Consider the following 19860-nt stretch of genomic DNA (forward strand, 5'->3'; position numbering starts at 1 on the left):
TTGTTGTTGTTATATTTATATCCCACTTTTTTCCCTCTTGCAAGGAACCCAAGGTGGCTTACATGGTCCTCCAAAGTGGCTTACATGGTCCTCCTCCTCCTCTCAATTTTATCCTCATAACAACCCTGTGAAGTTAGGCTGAGTCAGAGACTGACCTAAAGTCACCCTGTGAGTCTCATGGCTGAGTGGAGACTAGAACCTGGATCTCCTGAGCCCCAGTCCAACACTCTATCCTGCCCTGAGTCCTCCATGAAAGTCAGCTGGATCTCAAGACTCTGTTTTTAATTTCCTTCAGGGTAGAATTCCTCCCCACGTCCAGTGGAGGCCACCATTTTAATTTCCCACAGCGCCCTGGAATCATGCTACTCTACAGTTGTGGTGGGGAATTTTAAATGTTGTTGCTTAGGGCCCACTAAGATAAGGGCCCACTAGATGGCCATATTCCTGCATCCAGTGGGGACTGATGACTCCGATGTCAGTGGGGTGGTGAATCCGCTCTGGGTTTTAGTCAGAACCAGTCAGAACTCTAAAGGAGCCATTGAATGTGCTTTTGCTTCTGGACTTTGGATAGCTCCTTTAGAGTTCTGTCTGGTTCTGACTGAAACTTGGAGCAGGTCCATCGCCCCACTGACATCGGAGCCACCAGCCGACAGCCAACCCTGCCTTGGGCTTTTGGCAGCAACAAGTTGTCCAGACTGACTGGAGGAAATCAAGTGGGCACCAGCACGGGTATGGTGTCACTTATTTCTGAAGGCCAGGAGAATCCTAGGATGGCATTTTAATCTCATCTTAAACTTCTTGCATGTCTCTTCTCTAGTCAGTGGCATGAGGAGTAAGAATTCATTTATAAGGCCAATGGGGTCATTGGTTGAAACACTAAAGAAACCAAAGCGTGGTGTGTGTGTGTGTGTGTGTGTTCCAAATAAAGTCATTGGCAAGTGTAACTGAGAACTCAGCTGGAACCCAAAGTTATATTGTGAGCTTGTACTTTAAGAGTCCAGGGCTTCTATGGGCAGTCTTACATTTGAAAGACTGCCAGAGAACTGTCCTTTATTTTGAGGGCGGCCCTGTTTGAGGACGCCCTCAAAATAAAGGAAGAGCTGGGCCTTGAAATTGCCCATCAACAGCACCTGGACAGCAGACAGAACAAAGCACACAAGGCCCTTGCTCGCAATCTTCCACAGTATGGTGAGATGCATTGTGTTTCTACTTAAATTATACTAATTATTTCTAAATTTGCATTCATAAATTAGCTTATGCACATTTTACACAAATCAATGTCCTGTTTTGTCTTACTTTGGGGGTGGTTCATAAGTGTCCACCATTCTTGTATTTGATGTACAAGTCCAGTTGCAGAATAGAGCAGTTGGGTCTTCATGCATGGTTGAGAAGATAGGATGTATAATGCAGATTTTTAGATACTTCCAAGGTGTTTTTTTTTAGGGAGCTTGTATTTGACTTGAACTATGATCTTACATCAACCGCTCTGTCCATTAATGTAATCAGAGGGTGCCCTTCTGTGTCGTCCTTCCATAAAATAAGAACTACAACCGTTTACAAATGGGAGAGCTTCTCTGTGGTGGCACCTTCTCATGGGAGATATGTCCAGCACCAACACTGCACTCTTTTCAGTGCCAGGTGAAAACCTTTTTATTTGCACAAACATTTTGAAACTCATTCATACATGTTTAGATTCAAGTTCTTTTTAGATGGTTGTTATAGTTTTATTTCTTTTAGTTTTACTTTATGAAGCTTAGATTTTTATTTATTTATTTATTGCATTTATATACTACCTTTTTTCCTCCAAGGAACCCGAGATGGTGTACATAACCCTCCTCTTCTCCATTTTATCCTCCCAACAACAATCCTGTGAGGCCAAGTGAGGTCTATAGCCTGGATCTCCCAACTCCTAATCCAACGCTCTAATCATTACACCACACAGACCTTCAATTTTAGATTTTAGATCAAGTTTTTAAAATTGCACTGCATGGTACTGTATTGTTTTTAGGTCATTTTATATTTGATGCCCTGAAATCCATTTTGGAATGAAGGCATGGTATGTTTATAGTCAGGATATACTCCTCCTCCTCCTCCACTACTACTACTACTACTACTACTACTACTATGACTACTACTAAATAAATATAATGGAGCCTGAGGGAAACAGGAGGCCAATGCAGAGTAGGGACATTAGATGATAAAGTTATGGCAGGAACACTGAAAGGGAATTGGAGAGAAATCAAATTAAGGGTCACTTTTCTTTTTAATCTTGGGTTTAAATTCCCAAATCAAAATATTAATGGGGGAGAATTTTGGAGGTGGAGGTTTCCTTAATTACAGTACCCCGCCCCCATCCCCGGCTTAATGCCCTCCTTACTTATTTGCAAACTTTCAAACCAAAGCTGCAGCTTTTCTGTGTGCTTGGCTGCACCTCGGCTGCTGCATTCTTTGAAGACAGGCCGCAAATCCCTCTGAGGGCAGCCATCTTTCCCCACTGTATGATGTCTCCAGGAAAGACAGCCCGTCATCACGTATTGTCACTCCCAGGGGCATTTGCGGCCCCATTTCCAAAGCACGTGGGACCTGGGTTGCTGCCAAGCATGCAGGAAAGCTGCGGCTTCAATTTTAGAGTATGAAATGAAGAAAACAAAAATTAAAAATCTCTAGGACAGACCACCTCATACAGAACGCCCGTCTCCACTGCTTGTATCCCACTGGAATTCCGGCTCCAATCTTACGCAGGGCTTTCACCTTCCTCACGATCTCCCCTGAATGTGAAGATTTTTTGTGTGGAGGGGGTGGGGGGATGGAGGGAGGGAAGATCATCCCTGGTTACAATGAGATTCTGAGCTCAGAAGGTTACAATTAAGGTGACCTTCTACACAAATCAGATGCCCCAAACCTGCTACTTTGTAGGGCATATGTAGAAGTGTTTTAATATTAACCTGCAACTCTCACTGAAACATGTTGATTTCTGTGAATTACGTCATTAAACCATCTGACCAGGTGTAACCTGTGTTGACTAGATGATTTAGGCCTTTGCTAGACCAGGGGTTATCCTGGTCTGATACCCAGGATCGCCCCTGTTCATCCAGATGACGCACAGGGGATCCCGGTCTCAGGGAGGGATGATCCTTTCCCTGGCACCGGGATAAAGCCTACCCCTTCTAGCCTGCTATTTCCCGTGGTCTCGGGCTGAGCCCGAGACTGCGAGCATGTGGCCCATTTTTGTGATTACTCGTGCGGAGCCCGGAGCTGGGAGCCGCGCATAGGGCGCAGGGTGGGGGGAGCGGAGAAACCCCCCTTTTTTTTAAAAAACCCACCCACTTACCTTTGCACACGATTGTTTGTGCACATTGTCCCCTTTAAAAGTAAACAAAATGGCGGGCGCGATGGCTCTCTTCGTGAGGTCGCCTCGCCTTACATGTAAACAAGGGCAACATCCTGCGATACTTGCATCACGGGATCTCCCTCCTCCATTGCGGACTTACTGGTAGGTCTAGCAAAGGCCTTAGTCCCTTGGGAAGAGGCCTCAATAACAAAAGAAACCACAAAAAAGAGCCCATTTGGAGTTGGGTAACTGAATGACACAGAACTGATTCATGATTTATGGGCTCTCATCACCTTGTATAAGGTAAACTGAACTATATTTGTATACAAAAGAATTGCAAGGGGATGGGGAATTGTTTTTATATCCTTGATACTTAATATAATTTTATTATAATTGCAGAGCTGATACCTTGAACGACAGTGTTTAAGTGACTAATTATGGATTGTCCTGTGGACCAGGAGCATCATCAGATGGGTGGGTGGGGGGAAATCGCAGTTCCCTATTGTCGCTTCTCCACCCCTGCTCCTGGCCCACAATACTTCCTCTTGCTTCATGGAGAAGAAAGAGGAAGTAAACAAAAAACATGTGGCCCATTCTGGGGCTGTTTCTAATGCACTGCTTTTCTTGTACGCAGCAGGAAATGGCGGCATATTCTGTTTCCGAAAAAAAAAAAAAAGTTGGATTAAAAGGGGTCCATTTTGTGATGGAAAAAAGGCAAGGAGGAGCGGGAGGAGGACGCTGTCTAAAGGACACGTGAAAAACCATGAGTAGGCAGTTGCGAGCGTGCTATAAAATGCTCATCTGAAGAACCCAAAATCTATAAAAGGGACTACTGAAGTTTCCAGCACCTTGAGCACAGTTGCAAGCAAGAAATCCATCTTTTTGTTTGGACTAATTGTTGCATGTTTTTGTATTGGGAAATGGCTGCATGTTTTGAGTAGCTGAATTCTTACTAAAGACATGTTTGTTCAGTTATACCTTTACAAGTTTCATTCTGATTAAGACCCATTGGACTCACACAAGTAGAGGTTAGCTGCTTTTTTGAGGGGGGGGGGAAACGGGGGCAAGTATCTTCTCTGAGCTTCACTAAACAAGTGATTTATGGTACACTCATGATTGGGTCCAACCTCCATAATTTCCATCCAGCACGGCAATGTTGGCTGGGATTTATGGGAAATTGCAGTCCAAGACATCTGGAGGTCATGAGATGTCGTATCATTTAGACTTGACAGGAAATAAGATAAAAGTCAATAAAAAGAGAATAATTTATTAAAAAGATCTAATGTTACAAGAACAGTACGCAGGAACCAGTATTTGACTGTGTCTTTCACATAGTATATACCATTATATATAGTAAATATATACAGCTTGTATACAAGATATCTAACATGTTAAGATGGGCCTCTGTTTTGGTTTCTGGACCAATTTTATTTTTCTTGATCACCTTTTTTAAAATTGTTAAGACATTATATAAAAATACAGTCTTTCCAGTTAAGTTGGACTGCTCTGTTACAATCTCATCCAAAGAAAATCAAATCAAAACAAAACAGATACACCTCTCTTTGCAGCAACCCCCTTCCCAAAACCCACTAAAACAAAAACAACAAATAGTTTTCATGAGATGAATACGTCATCTTCTACAAAATAACAGATAGGGTGATATGGAGGTACTTACGCATTTAAAACGTGTTTATTAATAGGTTGAGGATTCAACATACAACATTCTGCGCAGGTAGAAGATAAAACATTCCCCTTTTCATCCCTGCTACACAGTTACTCAACAAGCTTGGCCATTCAGATCTACACTATTAACTGACAGCAGGCGTCTGCCATCTCTTCGGTGACACAGCCTGCTGGACCATAATGGTGAAATATACGAAAGAGGCTCTTAGTCACAAGCTGGGAGACTGTGAGCATGCTAAGTTCCCACTGCTGGTGATAGAATGCCAAAACATGCTTTTTGGGAGATGTTCCTTTCTGTAGAGTTCATTCAGAAAGCTGTTTTTAATATGCCATTCCCATTGCTCGTAAACCAGAAGCAAAAATGGTTTGTAGGGTCCATGTTGCAGGTAGTGATGGGGTAATTCACCCTCTTGTCTAATTAATTTTTTGGACGACAACAGCCAAGGGAAGGAAACAAAATTAATCAAAGAAGGGCACTACAGACCCGCTAATGACATCGTTGAGGTGTCCTGAGGCATAGAGGATTATTTGTGTTTTTTCCTGACGTTGATCGGGCCCTTCCTTCCACTTGATGATTGACCCTGGTGGTAGTGATGGTGGCGGTGGCTCACTTGATGGTGGGATGAGCACAGGATACAGGGAGAACTCCAGGCTCCGGTGTGTTTCTGATGATGACATCAGAGGTGTACCAAAGCCCCTGAGTTTTCCATGCTTCTGTAAGATGGATCAGGCTGTCCACCTACTCATTGCATTACTTTGTAGGGCTGGCTGGGAGAACCTGATCGATGCTGAAGAGGGTGGGGTAGTAATGTTGGACAGCCTTAGTCTCTGCCCCATGCTTGATAACATTTTTTGATGTACACCTAGAGGCCTCACAGAGGACTTCAGTGCTTTTAGGTGTTTTTAGCTACATTTCAGAGACCCAGTGTGGAATTTGGTGCGAACACCAGTTGATGACTGAGGAATATCAAATCACCACATGCCTATGAGTATTGCTTTCCATAGACAGCAAAGGGCAATCCCTGGGTTGTCTTTGTTGGACTGTGACAATTGTAATCTTCCTTTTCTGCTTTTCCTCACCTTGCCATTTTAATAATTTCACTCACTTTTTTTTTCACACCACCACAGTCGGTCCTCCACTCCCTGCATCTTCCATCCGTGGCATGAAGTCAGTTTGCATTCAATTGATTTGCTAAACTATGTTGTTGTTCTTGTTCTTGTTTTAGATGAACAGTTTACATTCTAAAATAAATAGCTTTGAGGAAGTATTGTCTTGCCTCTAAAACAAATAGTGCTCAAGTTAACCATTTTCTTGGTGTGACAATGGTTGGAGCTATTTAAACTAATCCCCCCCCCTTTCTAAGGAAGTGATATGCATAGAAATGTAATATCAACAGGAGAGAGAAAGCAAATGGTCTTCCATCTGCTTTCAAGAAACAACCTTAATAGACTGGATAGTGAAGGAGTATTACTCACTTCATCCCTCACTGCACCATATACACCATGTTACTGCAAATGTTCACACTGAAAATACACATCACACAGACCATAGACCATTTAGCTTGAGTGTTCAAATCATAAATGGCCTTTATAACTACCATAGGTGTGTGTGTGTGTGTGTGTGTGTTCATCCCTTCACTCTGTATTGTAGATCACCACAAAAGAACTTCATGTATCAGTATTGGCAACAAATGGCCTTAGCCATTGAAAGAGTATCTAAGTAGACTAAGATAACAGTCTAAATCAGGGGTTGGCAGAAAGTAGATCTCCAGATGTTTTGGATTTCAAAGCCCAGCATTCCTAACCATTGACCATGCTGGCTGGGGCTTCTGGGAGTTAAAGTCCTAAACATCTGAAGATCTTCCTTCTGCCAACTCCTGGACCAGATTAATGGTGTTCAGACTGGGATTCATTCACCACAAATTGAATTGATATATTACTGAATACCTAGTGTGAGGCTAGATGTGCACTACTGCTTTATAGCAGTATTCAAGTGCACTGATAACTGTTGGGCACAATCCATATTCCATATACCACTTTCATAGTGTTATTTCCTGATTTTTATTCCACATTGATAATGTTTTGACACAAGGTGTAGATCTGGCCTAAGTCACATCAATATGTTTTGATCATCTGGTGTTGAGGAAAGGCAAAATTTGGAGGAAAGGAGAAGAAAAGCAAGAGGGAAAAGGGAATGAAGGAAAGAAGAAAGAACAGATCTAGATAGACAAATGGATAAATCAATCAAAAATAATATACAAATTTTAAAAATGAAAGTGGATCCAATGTTGCAGGCTGAGTTTAAAGATAGAATCTGGGTCTGGCTTAGATCAGTGTTGCCCAACTTCTGACCCTCCAGACATTTTGTCCTAGTGGTGAAGGATGATGGGAGCTGTAGATTAAATAGGGTGGCATCACCCAGAAATGCATCACCCAAAAGGAGGACGAAAGAGGACACCAATTTGCATAAATTTGCATACAAAATTGTATTTGTATAAATACAAATTTAGAAATAATAGCTTTTATTTAAATGGATATGCAAGACATTTCACCATGATGGACAGACTGACTAGGTGACCTGTCTGTCTTCTCTGTCTGCTGTCCAGATGCTAAGTGTTGATGGGAAACTTCAAGGCCCTTGCTGCTCTCCCTCCTTATGGTTCTTTGGACAGTCCATCAAATTGATGATTCCTTCAAATGGAGGATTGTCCTCTGCCAGCTCTCCAAAATAGAAGACAGTCCTCTGTAAAGTAGGACATGTGGTCACCCTAAACCAAAACATCTGGAGAACCACATGTTGCACACCCCTGGCTAAGATGGTTAGAAACACTGCCCAACAATATCCATTCCAGTGCTGTTCTGGACCCAGAATTTGAACGTTGTACATTTTATTGATAAAAATCCAGGCAAAACCATCCTGTTCCAATCTTAATATGCTTCTTGATATCATTTAGTTTAATCACCAAATATAGACAGTACAGTACCATACAAAAATGGACTACAAAAATAAAGGTCTAAAGACTGAAAACTGTTTGGGGATAACAGCTTTGTCTCTTTGCATTCATTTCTTACTTCCAGTTAGCAATTACTGGAGGCTATGATTAACCATCCGGCAATGGTTTCATTGCCATTGGCGTTCTGAATCAGCGGTATTCTCGCTATTAAAAATAAGCATTTTTCTCCCTTGATTGTTAAGGTGGACAATACCCCATGCAAAGCAATAGGGCTGAATTTTATTCTTCATTTCAAATGCTTCAAATTTACCTTTTAATGAAAAGTGGCTCACTATGTGCCCAGAGAATACAGAGCTGAAAAAAAAAATACAAAATTTCCATACTTTACTAACTTGAGGTGGCATTATGTTGTTGTTTTTAACAGCAACATTTGTCACAGCAATTTAGAAAAGGGGCCACATAATCTAAATGTTGTCGTTATGCCTTGTCAATTGAGGAAAAAAGAAAGAAAGAAAGAAAGCCAGCCTTATGAAAAAAGGGAGAAGGGGGGACACTAGAACGCCAAATATTTATCAAACTTTGTTCTTTAAAAAAAATCTGGAACAACTCAAACAAAATAGATGTACTGTACTAGACGCCACAATTTAAACTACTGATGATACAAGACTGGTGTCAGCTAATATATAAACATATTAGAAAAGTAAAATAAAATTTGACAGAAATTTCATTTGCTTACAAAAATTCATTTCATACAATCTGCATATTTTCTGTTGGGCAATAAATATCCCCTCCCCCCATAGAGGACATTTATAAAAACAGAAGAGAAGAAACCTGATGACTTTTTAAAAAGAATTATTTCCCTCCCACAACACTCTTCCTGGTGCACTGGGTGAATTTCGGCACATCTTGGACCGTTAGCTCTTCGCTGTCTGCTTCCTCCATGGATACAGAGCTCCATCCATTGGTGTTATCAGGCTAAAGCAGCTGAACAGATGAATGTTAAAAGGTCCACAGTCTTCTTCACCATGAGGTTGAAGGGACCATCAGTACCAAGAGAAAAGTTACAGTCGATGAGGAAGTGGAGAAAGCATTTAGGCTTGATTGAGAACTTGTGACTTTTCCACCTGCAGTGATCAAAACCAAAGGTGAACAGAAACAGTAAATCCCTATAGTATTTTGGCATTTTAGAACAGCTTATGCAATGATTCCCAGACTCCATGCTAGAGTACAGGTATCCCCCAATAGGAGCTGAGGTGCGCTTTGAAAAATTGCTACCAAGTTGGATGCATCAATCACTCTATTCTACCAGCCAGATCCAGTCCTTTTGGAAAGTTTGAACCAATACATACATAACATAAGATCCATGATAGATCAGTCCAAAGCGCTATCTAGTCCAGCATTCTGTTCTCTCAGTGGCCAACCAGATACCTATGGGAAACCCATAAGCCCATGGGAAACCCATGTAGACAGTAACTCTCTCCCACTCATGTCCCTTAACGTCTGTTATTACACATCTGGTGTGTGTAAAGATCAGTCAACAGAAATGATTGTGATAGGCAGGTAGAAGAAGTGTCCTGATTGCTCTAGGAATGGGCGACAAATTTGTTTAGTTCATATCTCAATGTGAACTTACCAAACTTCCATTTCATGAACCTGAACACAAACCAGAATGTAGTTAGATGTCCAAATCTATAATAGTCAGAAGTTTATGATGCAGTTTGCCAAAGAAATGCAAGGGGCTTGTTGATCCAAGCCAGAATATTCTTAAATTTATATCTGCCTGGGCTCAGTGAAGCAACATTTAAGGTTCATTTTAATTACAACAGGTTTGAATTTGTTTTTCAACGAGGATGTCTCTGCTAAGCCGAAATGCAGAAATACAATTAACTCTCTATTTGGCAAGAAATCCTGAGAGTAAATAACCTTTCTTTTGTTTATTTGGAATGCATGTCCTTTGCAAACTTATTAATCAGTGATATTAGTTATAGTTAATCAATGCAAATGTAAACAATGCACTGAGTCATCCTTTCTTTTTTAAAATTAGCACCGAGGGCTCTGTATTTGCTGGAGCTGTGTATCCAAACTTACAAGGTAACATTCTTCCTTTCTGAAATACTTTCTTTCCCACGCTTGTGGGTTCCCCCCCCCCCATCTCACTCACTCCACTTCTAATGTTCAAGGGAGTGCCATTGCTAATTCAGCCAAAACAGTACCACCCCCATGCAACAGGGAAACATCAGCTGGCTTGGGAGACACCCCAAGTTTTGGAGAAGTACAAAACAACTGTTTCTTTTATAAACCCGAAGGAGCAGACCCCCCCCCCCACATACACAATGATTGCTGAGCGTGCTTAGTGGTCATGGAATGCTGACTGATTGTTGGGGGGAAACCACACCAGTGTTATGTGGGGAGTAGAAGGAATGGAACAGAGTGGCTAGAATCCTGAAGAGCAGCACTTCATATTGCAATATTTTGTTGCAGTTCTCCCTCATGACGTTTAATTCTGAGGATGCTGTTGTTGGTGGACACCCAATTAAGATTAATATCAGAGCTCAGATCTTTCCTCTGTTTTCAGTTGGTCATAAATAAGGATGCATGCATTTATCAGCTTTATAAGCCTGCACAGCTGGCCTATGGTATAGCAGTGGTGGCAGGTTGGGAATAGAACAATTTTGTATTCTACTTCCAATTGACACAGATGCCTTACCGGAAAAAGAAGGTACCCTGATTTGGTTGCTTGGCGTTCCATCCCCTCCTTCGCTGACTGCACGGACCTCTATGATGTAGACACCAACATCAGGGAGAAGCACCACTGCAGATGTTTTCTGTGTTTCAATGACTTGACTGTTGCTATGACCTTCTTGCCTAAATAAGACCTGTGGATGAGATGAATGGCCATGTAGAATGTCTAACATCTCATAAATATTGAATTCCGGACTCAGGAAAAGGGCAATGAAAGCAAGGGCTAAGGAAATAGGATTTGGTTAATGAAATTACACTGGGGTCTAAGGCCTACCTCACCCTCAATCCTTCCTTGGCTCTTTCAGGTCTCTTCACTTGGGATGTATGAGAATTTTGCTTTGGCTCTGAAAACATGAGACCCTGCCCCCTTCGCAACTCCGAATGTGATCGTGTGGGTGAGCATGTGTCTGTTGAAAAATGGCCCAAAATGTGCTTGTGTTCAATTTGCACAAATTTCCTAAATGGATGCAACTATCATAAATTTGCACACATTTCGAAATGTGTGCAAATGTACTCCATAGATTGAATCAGCCCCGCTTTACTCTATGGAAGAAATTTGTGTAAATTTTTAGGGAATTTGAGAAAAATTTAAGAAAGTTCAAGACATTTCCTGTTTCAACCGCTGCTCGATTTGCAGCATTTCCCCATTCATGCAAAGTGAGCACCGATTGCAAATGGGAATGGGAATCGGGCACAGGATGAGAAGCAAGCCTACATTTGGAGAACCCATGCAATCTCAAAGCCTGCTTGTTTGCCCATCCCTATTTTTCACAAATCCCACTTTTTCAGCAGAGCAAATATACTATCACCCTAACTCCTCCTCTAACACCCTAACCATGATCGCCTCCCCACTGCCCACTTGCTTCCCCTTTCCTAATACTGGTTTGCAGAACCAGGTTAATGCTTCCCATAGTGATGCAACACAATTGATGCTAACCAAGGGTGTAACGGTGCGAATGAGCAGGAAACAAAAGAGTGTGTAAGAAATGGGAGTGTGTAAGCCTGCAGCATATTCATGGAATCATAAAATAGTAGAGTTGGAAGGGGCCTATAAGGCCATCGAGTCCAACCCCCTGCTCAATGCCGGCATCCATTCTTAAACTTATTTATTTATTTACTTATTTATTGCATTTCTATACCGCCCAATAGCTGAAGCTCTCTGGGTGGTTCACAAAACTTCTTCACCATTGGTAGAAGATTGCTAACATTACATCTGCACCAGTCACTGTAGATTGATGATTGCTCCTTCTTCTCCCACTCCATTTTCCCTATAAAGAGTTGGATCCAGGATCTACCTTCTGTAAGAGAAGGGGCTCCATTCATGGAAGGTCCCTCCCCCTGAGTTTTGGGGATACCCCCTCCCCCTACATACTTTAGCTCACCCCATTTAGTAGGGTCTCTTGACTCTCTGCATAGCATTTTCAGGGGGCTGGAGGGTTACCATGGGAAGGAGGAGCAGGAAAGTTTCCACCAGCCTAAATCTGGATCCAACCCGTAATGTAGGATATGAACCTTCTGGGCAGTTACTGTAAAACATATGTTCTATAGCCTGTGCACGTGAGACAGAAATGTTGCATATGCATTTTTTTGGTATGGGCCTATAACCATTTCCTAACGACATCTGGGTAAAAACCAATTCATTCTTCAAAGCAGTCACAATTTAAGAAGAAGCCAGATGCTATGGGCACAGATTGCTGAATATCCCCAACATAATCATAACAAATCTCAGTATTTGCACTTCTGCTCTATAAAGAAAATATTAATTTTAATGGCATTTACGACACCTCATGCTTCTGCATTTTCTTAAATCCTACTGCAAATATACTGTCAAATTGAAGCATGCACATGGATTTCACTGCAGTCTGCTCCTATTAATAGTCAGATGGGATGGTGTTAACGGCATCAAGAAGCGTATATTACTCCGTTTACAATCCCTGGTTGACAATCACTATATTCAAAATATACTAACAAAGGAATAAATGCATCTAATTCCCTTTTAGTCCCCACCATAAAAGTAATAACTTTTTGTTGGAGTTCCATGTCTTCTACAATAATGTAACCAGGAGATGAGGGAGGTAGATGGGATTGAGCTATTTAAGAAATGGTCCACAGCTAAGTGAAGCTGCAGGCAGGAGAGGACTGTCTCCTCCCTATGCCCATGTGAAATTAGGCTTCTGTGTGAGCATCAGATGAGGAACCATGTGTACAAAAATGTCCTGTACGTGTGGCTCTTCCATGACCTTGTTGCTGGGCTCACACATGCAATACTTGGGATGGGGGAGTGGAGAATATGCCGGTATTTTTGGTCCCATTCCCTTTGCCTATGGCCCTGCCCTTTTGCCTTTGCCGACTGAACGTCCGCAAAATTTGGCCCTTAGAATGAAAGATCACATTCTCCTATATGAGCCTTCCTGGTTCCTAAGATCTTTTGCAGAGGCGCTTTTTTCAAGAATGTCACCTGCAGACGTACATTTGGTGGTGACCCAAGAAAGGATCTTTTCAGTGGCCTGGGGATGGGCAAGCTCCCCTGAGTCCTGTTTGCGCTCTGCTCACTGGACTCCCGCCAGTTGCCCAATGATCCCAGCGTGCATGTGGGGCAAACCGGCAGACGATCTGCGGGTGCCCAGCAAGAGCTTGCATCTTTTTCTTTTGCCCACAAGCTGCAATTTGCACAAATTCACAGCTGGGAATATTTATGGAAATCAAAATTTGCGCAAAACTATGGCCATGAATAGTACAAATTATGTAACAATACCGGCATAAAGTATGATTTAAGTTCACAATTTGGGGGCAAATTGAGCTCTTTACAGCTGCAATTTTGAACAAATAGTGATTTCTGCAAATGTACCCACCCGCGAATTTGCACAAATCTGCATTTGTGAAAATCTGCATTTGCGCAAATCAGGATTTGCACACAAAAAACAAAACCAGGAAAATGCAGCCCTGCCTGACTCAGTGCGCACCGAATCAAGCCAACTCTTGGATCTGCAAGGTGGTGTTTGGTGGGCAGACCTGGCAAAATCTCACTGAGCTCCATCTTCAAAATGAATTCCTCCGACATCTCTAGTGGCCACTCCTAGGCTGCAGACCTCCCTCTTGGTTTGTTCCCTCTTTGATGGCGTCCCACTATCAGGGCAACACTGCTTGCTTTAAGAAAGCCTTTTACCTGTAAGTGGAACTGGTGGGTTGGATGCTATTTTAATAGTACTTTTTCTGTGATTGGCATGCTCACATTGCATTGTAATGAATTATTTTAATTAATTTTAATTGGATCCGTAAGCCACCATCAAAGCCCTATGAGGAAAGACTGAAAGAACTGGGCATGTTTAGCCTGGAGAAGAGAAGATTGAGGGGAGACATGATAGCACTCTTCAAATACTTAAAAGGTTGTCACACAGAGGAGGGCCAGGATCTCTTCTCGATCCTCCCAGAGTGCAGGACACGGAATAACGGGCTCAAGTTAAACGAAGCCAGATTCTGGCTGGACATCAGGAAAATTTTCCTGACTGTTAGAGCAGTACGACAATGGAATCAGTTACCTAGGGAGGTTGTGGGCTCTCCCACACTAGAGGCCTTCAAGAGGCAGCTGGACAACCCTCTGTCAGGGATGCTTTAGGGTGGATTCCTGCATTGAGCAGGGGGTTGGACTTGATGGCCCTATAGGCCCCTTCCAACTGTACTATTCTATGTTTCTATGATTCCATTATTTGAGATGGTAAATACGGTCAACTAACCTTGTATCCCATGACATCAGATTCATTAGCTAAAGGTCTCACAGGTTCCCATCCCAAGGATACATGGGAGCCATCTTGCATCCACATAATATTGCTTGGTGCTTGACTAGGAGCTGAGGAAAAATGGAGGGTGGGGAAAAAGATCATGTTGTGCAAGACATTTTGGAAGAGTTTGAAAAAAGAGCAAAACACACCCAAGGACTAGTTCAATATTTTATTAGGTTTATGTTTGATTGCCACCTCTTGCTAGATAAAGTTCAGGCGTATAGTCTCTTGCTGCAGAAGTGTCATTTTTAATAGCTGCTGGTGAGCCCTGAATCATTTACTCTCCTCTTGTTGCATGCCAAAAATACTTAGCCTTGTTTTTCACAAAGATAACCCTTTGCCTCTTGTGAATGCCAAGTGCTCTTGGTCACTTTTTAGAATACAGGTCCTTTCAAATGAGCTCATGAATCAGAACAACATCACAGCCCTCTTTCTTAGTTTATATATCCCAAGATAAGAAAAACAAAACAAAACAGAGAATGGAAGCCTTTTTCAGGCTGCACATTATCAGGCAAACAAAAAGTGGAGAACCTACGAGATTTCTTGGTAGCAGCACGGACTGCGCTGCTAGGTGGCCCATACCCTGCTGAGTTGTACGCCTTCACTCTCAGGTGGTACATTGTGTTGCCTTCGAGCCCTGTCAGGATGATGGACGACTCATTTCCTTCTGTCCTGGCCTTTTGCGCTGCTTCTTCTTGTTCCATATCTTTCCAGTAACCAACCTGCCAATGGAAGTCTGTGTGAGCGATTGACCAGTACATTTGTGAGGTCCTTTCCTTAACTATGATCATTCATAATGTCAATAGCATTTTTCAGGATACACAACTCTTTGAAATATCTTATTTCTATCACCTTCACAATGAAGCTGTGATGTTTTGTTGAAGGCTGAGGAATAGCTATGTGACCAATGCCACCCATTGGATCTTGGTTCAGTAATATCATATCTCCTTCCTCAACCCGGTACGCTCCAGACATTTTGGACTACAACTCCCATCGGCATGGCCAATGGTCATGGATGATCAGAGTTACAGTCCAAAACATCTTGAAGGTGCCAGGACATGGACGTCTGATATATATTTTTACATTCTTGGTGCATGAATAGGAGGGCTAGGAAAATAGGAAGCTGCCTTATACTGAGTGACACCATTGGTCCATCTAGCCCAGTATTGCTGACACTGATTGGTGTTCCACATTTCAGGCAGGGATTTTTCAGCCCTACCTGGAGACACCAGGGTTGAACCTGGGGCTTTCCTCATGCAAAGCGTATGCTCTACCCCTGAGCTGTGGCCAATAAGGGTTATGGTCCACAATGTCATCCAAGGTGGACCAAGCAGCTGCTCTCACACTACAAATGTATCTTTTGTCCAGACTGGCAACTGAGGGAAGTCAGGTGGTTCTCCTCAAAGCACTTGATTTTACCCAGGGGTCTCCAGTTGTGGATCCATATGAAAGAACCTCTAGTCCAGAGGCATTTACATATTTATTATTTACCAAGTATTTGTAAGTTACGCTTTCCCCCCAAGACTGTATATGGGTATCCCATCCCAATTATAACCTCTCAACAATCCTGTGAAGCCGCTTTGGCTTCTGGAGTTCATGATCTATTTGCAAACCTTGATGCTCCATAGAGAAAAAGATGTATACCTTCATCTGGTTCCGGATTCCAGATCCCTTTGAACCTTGAGCCATACAAGTTCAATCGCAGCTTTTAAACCTCAGCTAAAAACTTTTCTTTTTTTCTAAAGCTTTTAAAACTTGATTTTGATCTGACTTTTATACTGTTAGCTTTACTCTACCCTGTGCCTGTTTGGTGCATTCTCTTCCCCTTCTTATTGTTTTATTATGATTTTATTAGAATGTAAGCCTATGTGGCAGGGTTTTGCTATTTTATTGTTTTACTCTGTACAGCACCATGTACATTGATGGTGCTATATAAATAAATAAATAAATAAATAAATAAATAAATAAATAAATATAATAATAATAATAATAATAATAATAATAATATCACTTCACTACCTTATAACTTCATTTATTCACCTTTTTGTTTTTTAACCATCCAGTCCAAAACATTGTAGCCTCATCCTCCAGTATTTTGAGAGCAGGAGAAAAATGTCTCCCTATCCACATTTGCCACACCAGGCATAATTTTGTACACCTCTGCCACATATATAATATTTTCTACACTGACTGGGAGTGGCTCTCCAGGATTTCAGACTAGTTTTTCTCCCAGCTGTACCTGGATATTCCAGGGGTTCTTCTTAGAATTTCTGCATGCAGTACTGATGCTCCACCACTGAATTATGAGAGGCGAAGGGGAGATGTGATAGAGGTGTACAAAATTGTGGTGCGGAGAATGAGGAGAGAGAGGCATTTTTTTCTCTCTCTCAAAATACTAGAACCCGGGGTCATCCCATGAAGCTGATCGGTGGGAGATTCCAGACAAATAAAAGGAAGTACTTCTTCACACAGTGCATAGTGTGAAGATGGAACTCACTACCATAAGATGTAGTGATGGCCACCAATTTCAGTGGCTTTAAAAGGGTTGGGATAAATTCCTGGAGGCGAAGGCTATCAATGGCTACTAGCCCTGATGGTTGTGTGCTATTTCCAGTATTCGAGGCAGTAAGCCCGTGTGCATCAGTTGCTGGTGAACATGGGTGGGAGGGTGCTGTTGCACCACATCCTGCTTTGTGGGACCCTGGTTGACGGCTGGTTAGCCAGAGTGAACACAGTGCTGGACTTGATGGACCGTTGGTCTGATCCAGCTTGGCACTTCTAATGTTCTTAGTGACTGATACAAGGTCACCCAGTGAGCTTTGTGGCTCAGTGAAGATATGAACATGCAGCCCTAATAGAGAGGAGGTAGAAATTAGTTCAGTTCATGTTTTAATGCAAACTCACCAAATTTAACACCTGAAACTCAGTTCACCTTTGAAAACTGCAATGGAATTCTCCCATCAAACAATGCATATGCTTCCCCCCCCCCCTCAAAGTTCAATATGAACCAACTTAAGTATGGAAAATGTGAAACTCAAACTGACAGATTCATACAGTATATCCCTAAATTTTAGTCCAACACCTGAACCAGTGCACCACACTGACGCTCATGCCCTATACAGTCTTCTGAAATGTGCTATTTTTGTTGTGTTTATTGCTTGAGTTTTTTCCTCCTTCCAAGAAATCTCACCAGTTCTCCTGAGGAAAAAGCCTTACGAAAACCCATGGTTCACTCTTGACATACCGTTCCCAGCTGGCCAGAAACAGGGGCCCTTTCCACACCTAAGGATTATCCCAGACAAATGGAGGGATCGTCCCTGCCTGCTCCTGGGATCCCCTGTGTGTCGTTTGGATGCACAGGGATGATCCCGGGGAAAAAGGCAGGTATAGAAACGTCCAGGATGTCACAGTGTTAGCTCAGTGAGATTCAGTGCACCGCAAGTATGCCGGCAAGGGGTGTTGTGACGAGCTTGACAGCACAAGCAAGCATGACTGCTGACAGGAAGTCAGAAGCACTTGAGAAGAATCAAGGACAACCCACCTCTGGTGGGTCTTCAAAGACCTTTACTATTCAAACCTGGCAAGCTTTGAGTGAATCATGAGAGGAAGTGGCATGAACAATATTACCTTCCTTGGCCAGCACAGCACACAGTCAGAAAGCTTTGAATCTATGTAATGAATTGGAGATGACAGAACACCTGAGGAAACCTTGTAGTGGGTTAATCATACCGGAGCAGCATCGCTGGGGGACGGAGAAGAGGGCTGAGGATTTGGTTTGAGTTACTCGGATAGGAACAGGTTTCTGTCAAATGTAATTCAGGAAGAATCCTCTCTGTGGAGCGCCTCCTCCTCCTCCGCACACAAAAGCCCAAATCGTTTTTGATGTTTACAAGTCTGTGGTTGTCGTTGCTTGCCTTCACTGAGTTTCCCCCACTCTCTGGAGGCTAGGTTGGCAGCGCATGAATACTGAAGAGTTCCTTTGTAATCCATTCTTACAAGACGCTGCTTTTGCAGCGAACCAATTGCTTACTTCAGGGTAGTGCTGGAGTTACTGCCTGAGCTCACTACAACTGCTGCTAAGTTTGTTATTCATTTATTGGGAAAGACTTACATCCCGCTTTTCTATTGAAAAGAAGCATTTTAAAGAGTGGTAGGAATGTGATATATAGGGCTCTTCTACACCAAGCAGATATTCCACTATGAAAGTGGTATGAAAGCGGTATATAAAATGTAGGAGCCACACTACTGCTTTAGAGTGGGATTGAAGTGCACTGACAACTGTTGGGGCCCATGGACACCTACCATATACTGCTTTCATACCGTTATCTCCTGCTTGGTGTGGCTCCTGCCTTTTATATACCACTTTCATGCCACTTTCATAGTGGAATATCCTGCTTGGTGTAGATGAGCCCATAAACAGACTTTAAAATCCTATAGGCAAACTCTCAGCTGTTTAACTGTGAGCAAATTTCGAGAATGGTATGTGATATTAGGCTCGATAGGTTAAAATGTGTCAGGTTAGGCCAGATCTACACCAAACAAGACACTTCAAACATGGTTTGAAACTGTTATATATAATGCGTATTGGGCCCCAGCAGATGTCGACACCATTAAAAACTGTTATAAAACAGTAGTCTAGGCTCAGTGTTTTGCAGTCGCCTTTGTTGCCACCTGACTACCACAACTGAGCACATGAGGTAAATTTGGAGGTTCCTCTGTACTTGTGTACAGCATTCAGAGAATAACTAGATTCATTAAACAAAAACCCTACAGTTTACAAAACAATGTACGTAGAGTGTGTCCTAGGCCCCAAAAGTTGTCACTACTGTTATAAACTGTTTTAAAGCAGTAGTGTAGATCCTGCCTTAGAGACAATCCTACAGAAATTTAGCAGGCCTCACATGCTCTGTTTTTTAATTGCTCATAACTCAACACTCTTCAACAGTTGCGGGTTTGGTTTCTAAGTAAAATATATTTTGATGGACATCTCATGTGGCTCATCTGGAAATTTAGAATTATGGCCATGAAGCTCACTGAATTACTCAGCCTGACCTACCTCACAGGGTTGTTGTGAGGATAAAATGTAGAGGAGGAGAAGAAGGATCATGTTCACCACCTCGGAGCTCCTTGGAGGAAAAGGCGGGATATCAATGAAACAAGCAAACAAATTAATAAATAAAGGGAATGCTAGTTAGGAGTTTTGAACCTGACTGCTTATTATTGCTGTTTCCAACGACATTTACTTGGTAGCCTATGAGAGCATCTCATGCGGGCAATGCTGACCATTTTCTGAGACTTAGAGCATGGAGGCAATTGTGGCCCTGCCATTCCATTAGCCTAATTTCCTCCCCAGGTTGCGATCTTAGAAGAC

General features: G+C 42.4%; 1 protein-coding gene across 1 annotated transcript in view; it reads right to left on the bottom strand.

Moving 5' to 3' along the window:
- Positions 1-8833: 8833 nt before the first annotated feature.
- The window catches only part of CNTN5 (contactin 5), a 447440-nt gene continuing 436413 nt past the window's right edge, over positions 8834-19860 (bottom strand). Inside the window, exons 20-23 of the mRNA XM_063127114.1 lie at positions 15025-15211; positions 14445-14557; positions 10676-10844; positions 8834-9092 (exon numbers count right to left, since the gene is read on the bottom strand). Coding sequence (XP_062983184.1) covers positions 8989-9092; positions 10676-10844; positions 14445-14557; positions 15025-15211 — 573 coding nt within the window. The 3' untranslated portion in view covers positions 8834-8988. The remainder of the gene's footprint in view (positions 9093-10675; positions 10845-14444; positions 14558-15024; positions 15212-19860) is intronic.

The sequence above is a fragment of the Elgaria multicarinata genome, chromosome 5, assembly GCF_023053635.1.
Source record: "Elgaria multicarinata webbii isolate HBS135686 ecotype San Diego chromosome 5, rElgMul1.1.pri, whole genome shotgun sequence".
In the NCBI taxonomy this organism is placed as follows: domain Eukaryota; kingdom Metazoa; phylum Chordata; class Lepidosauria; order Squamata; family Anguidae; genus Elgaria; species Elgaria multicarinata.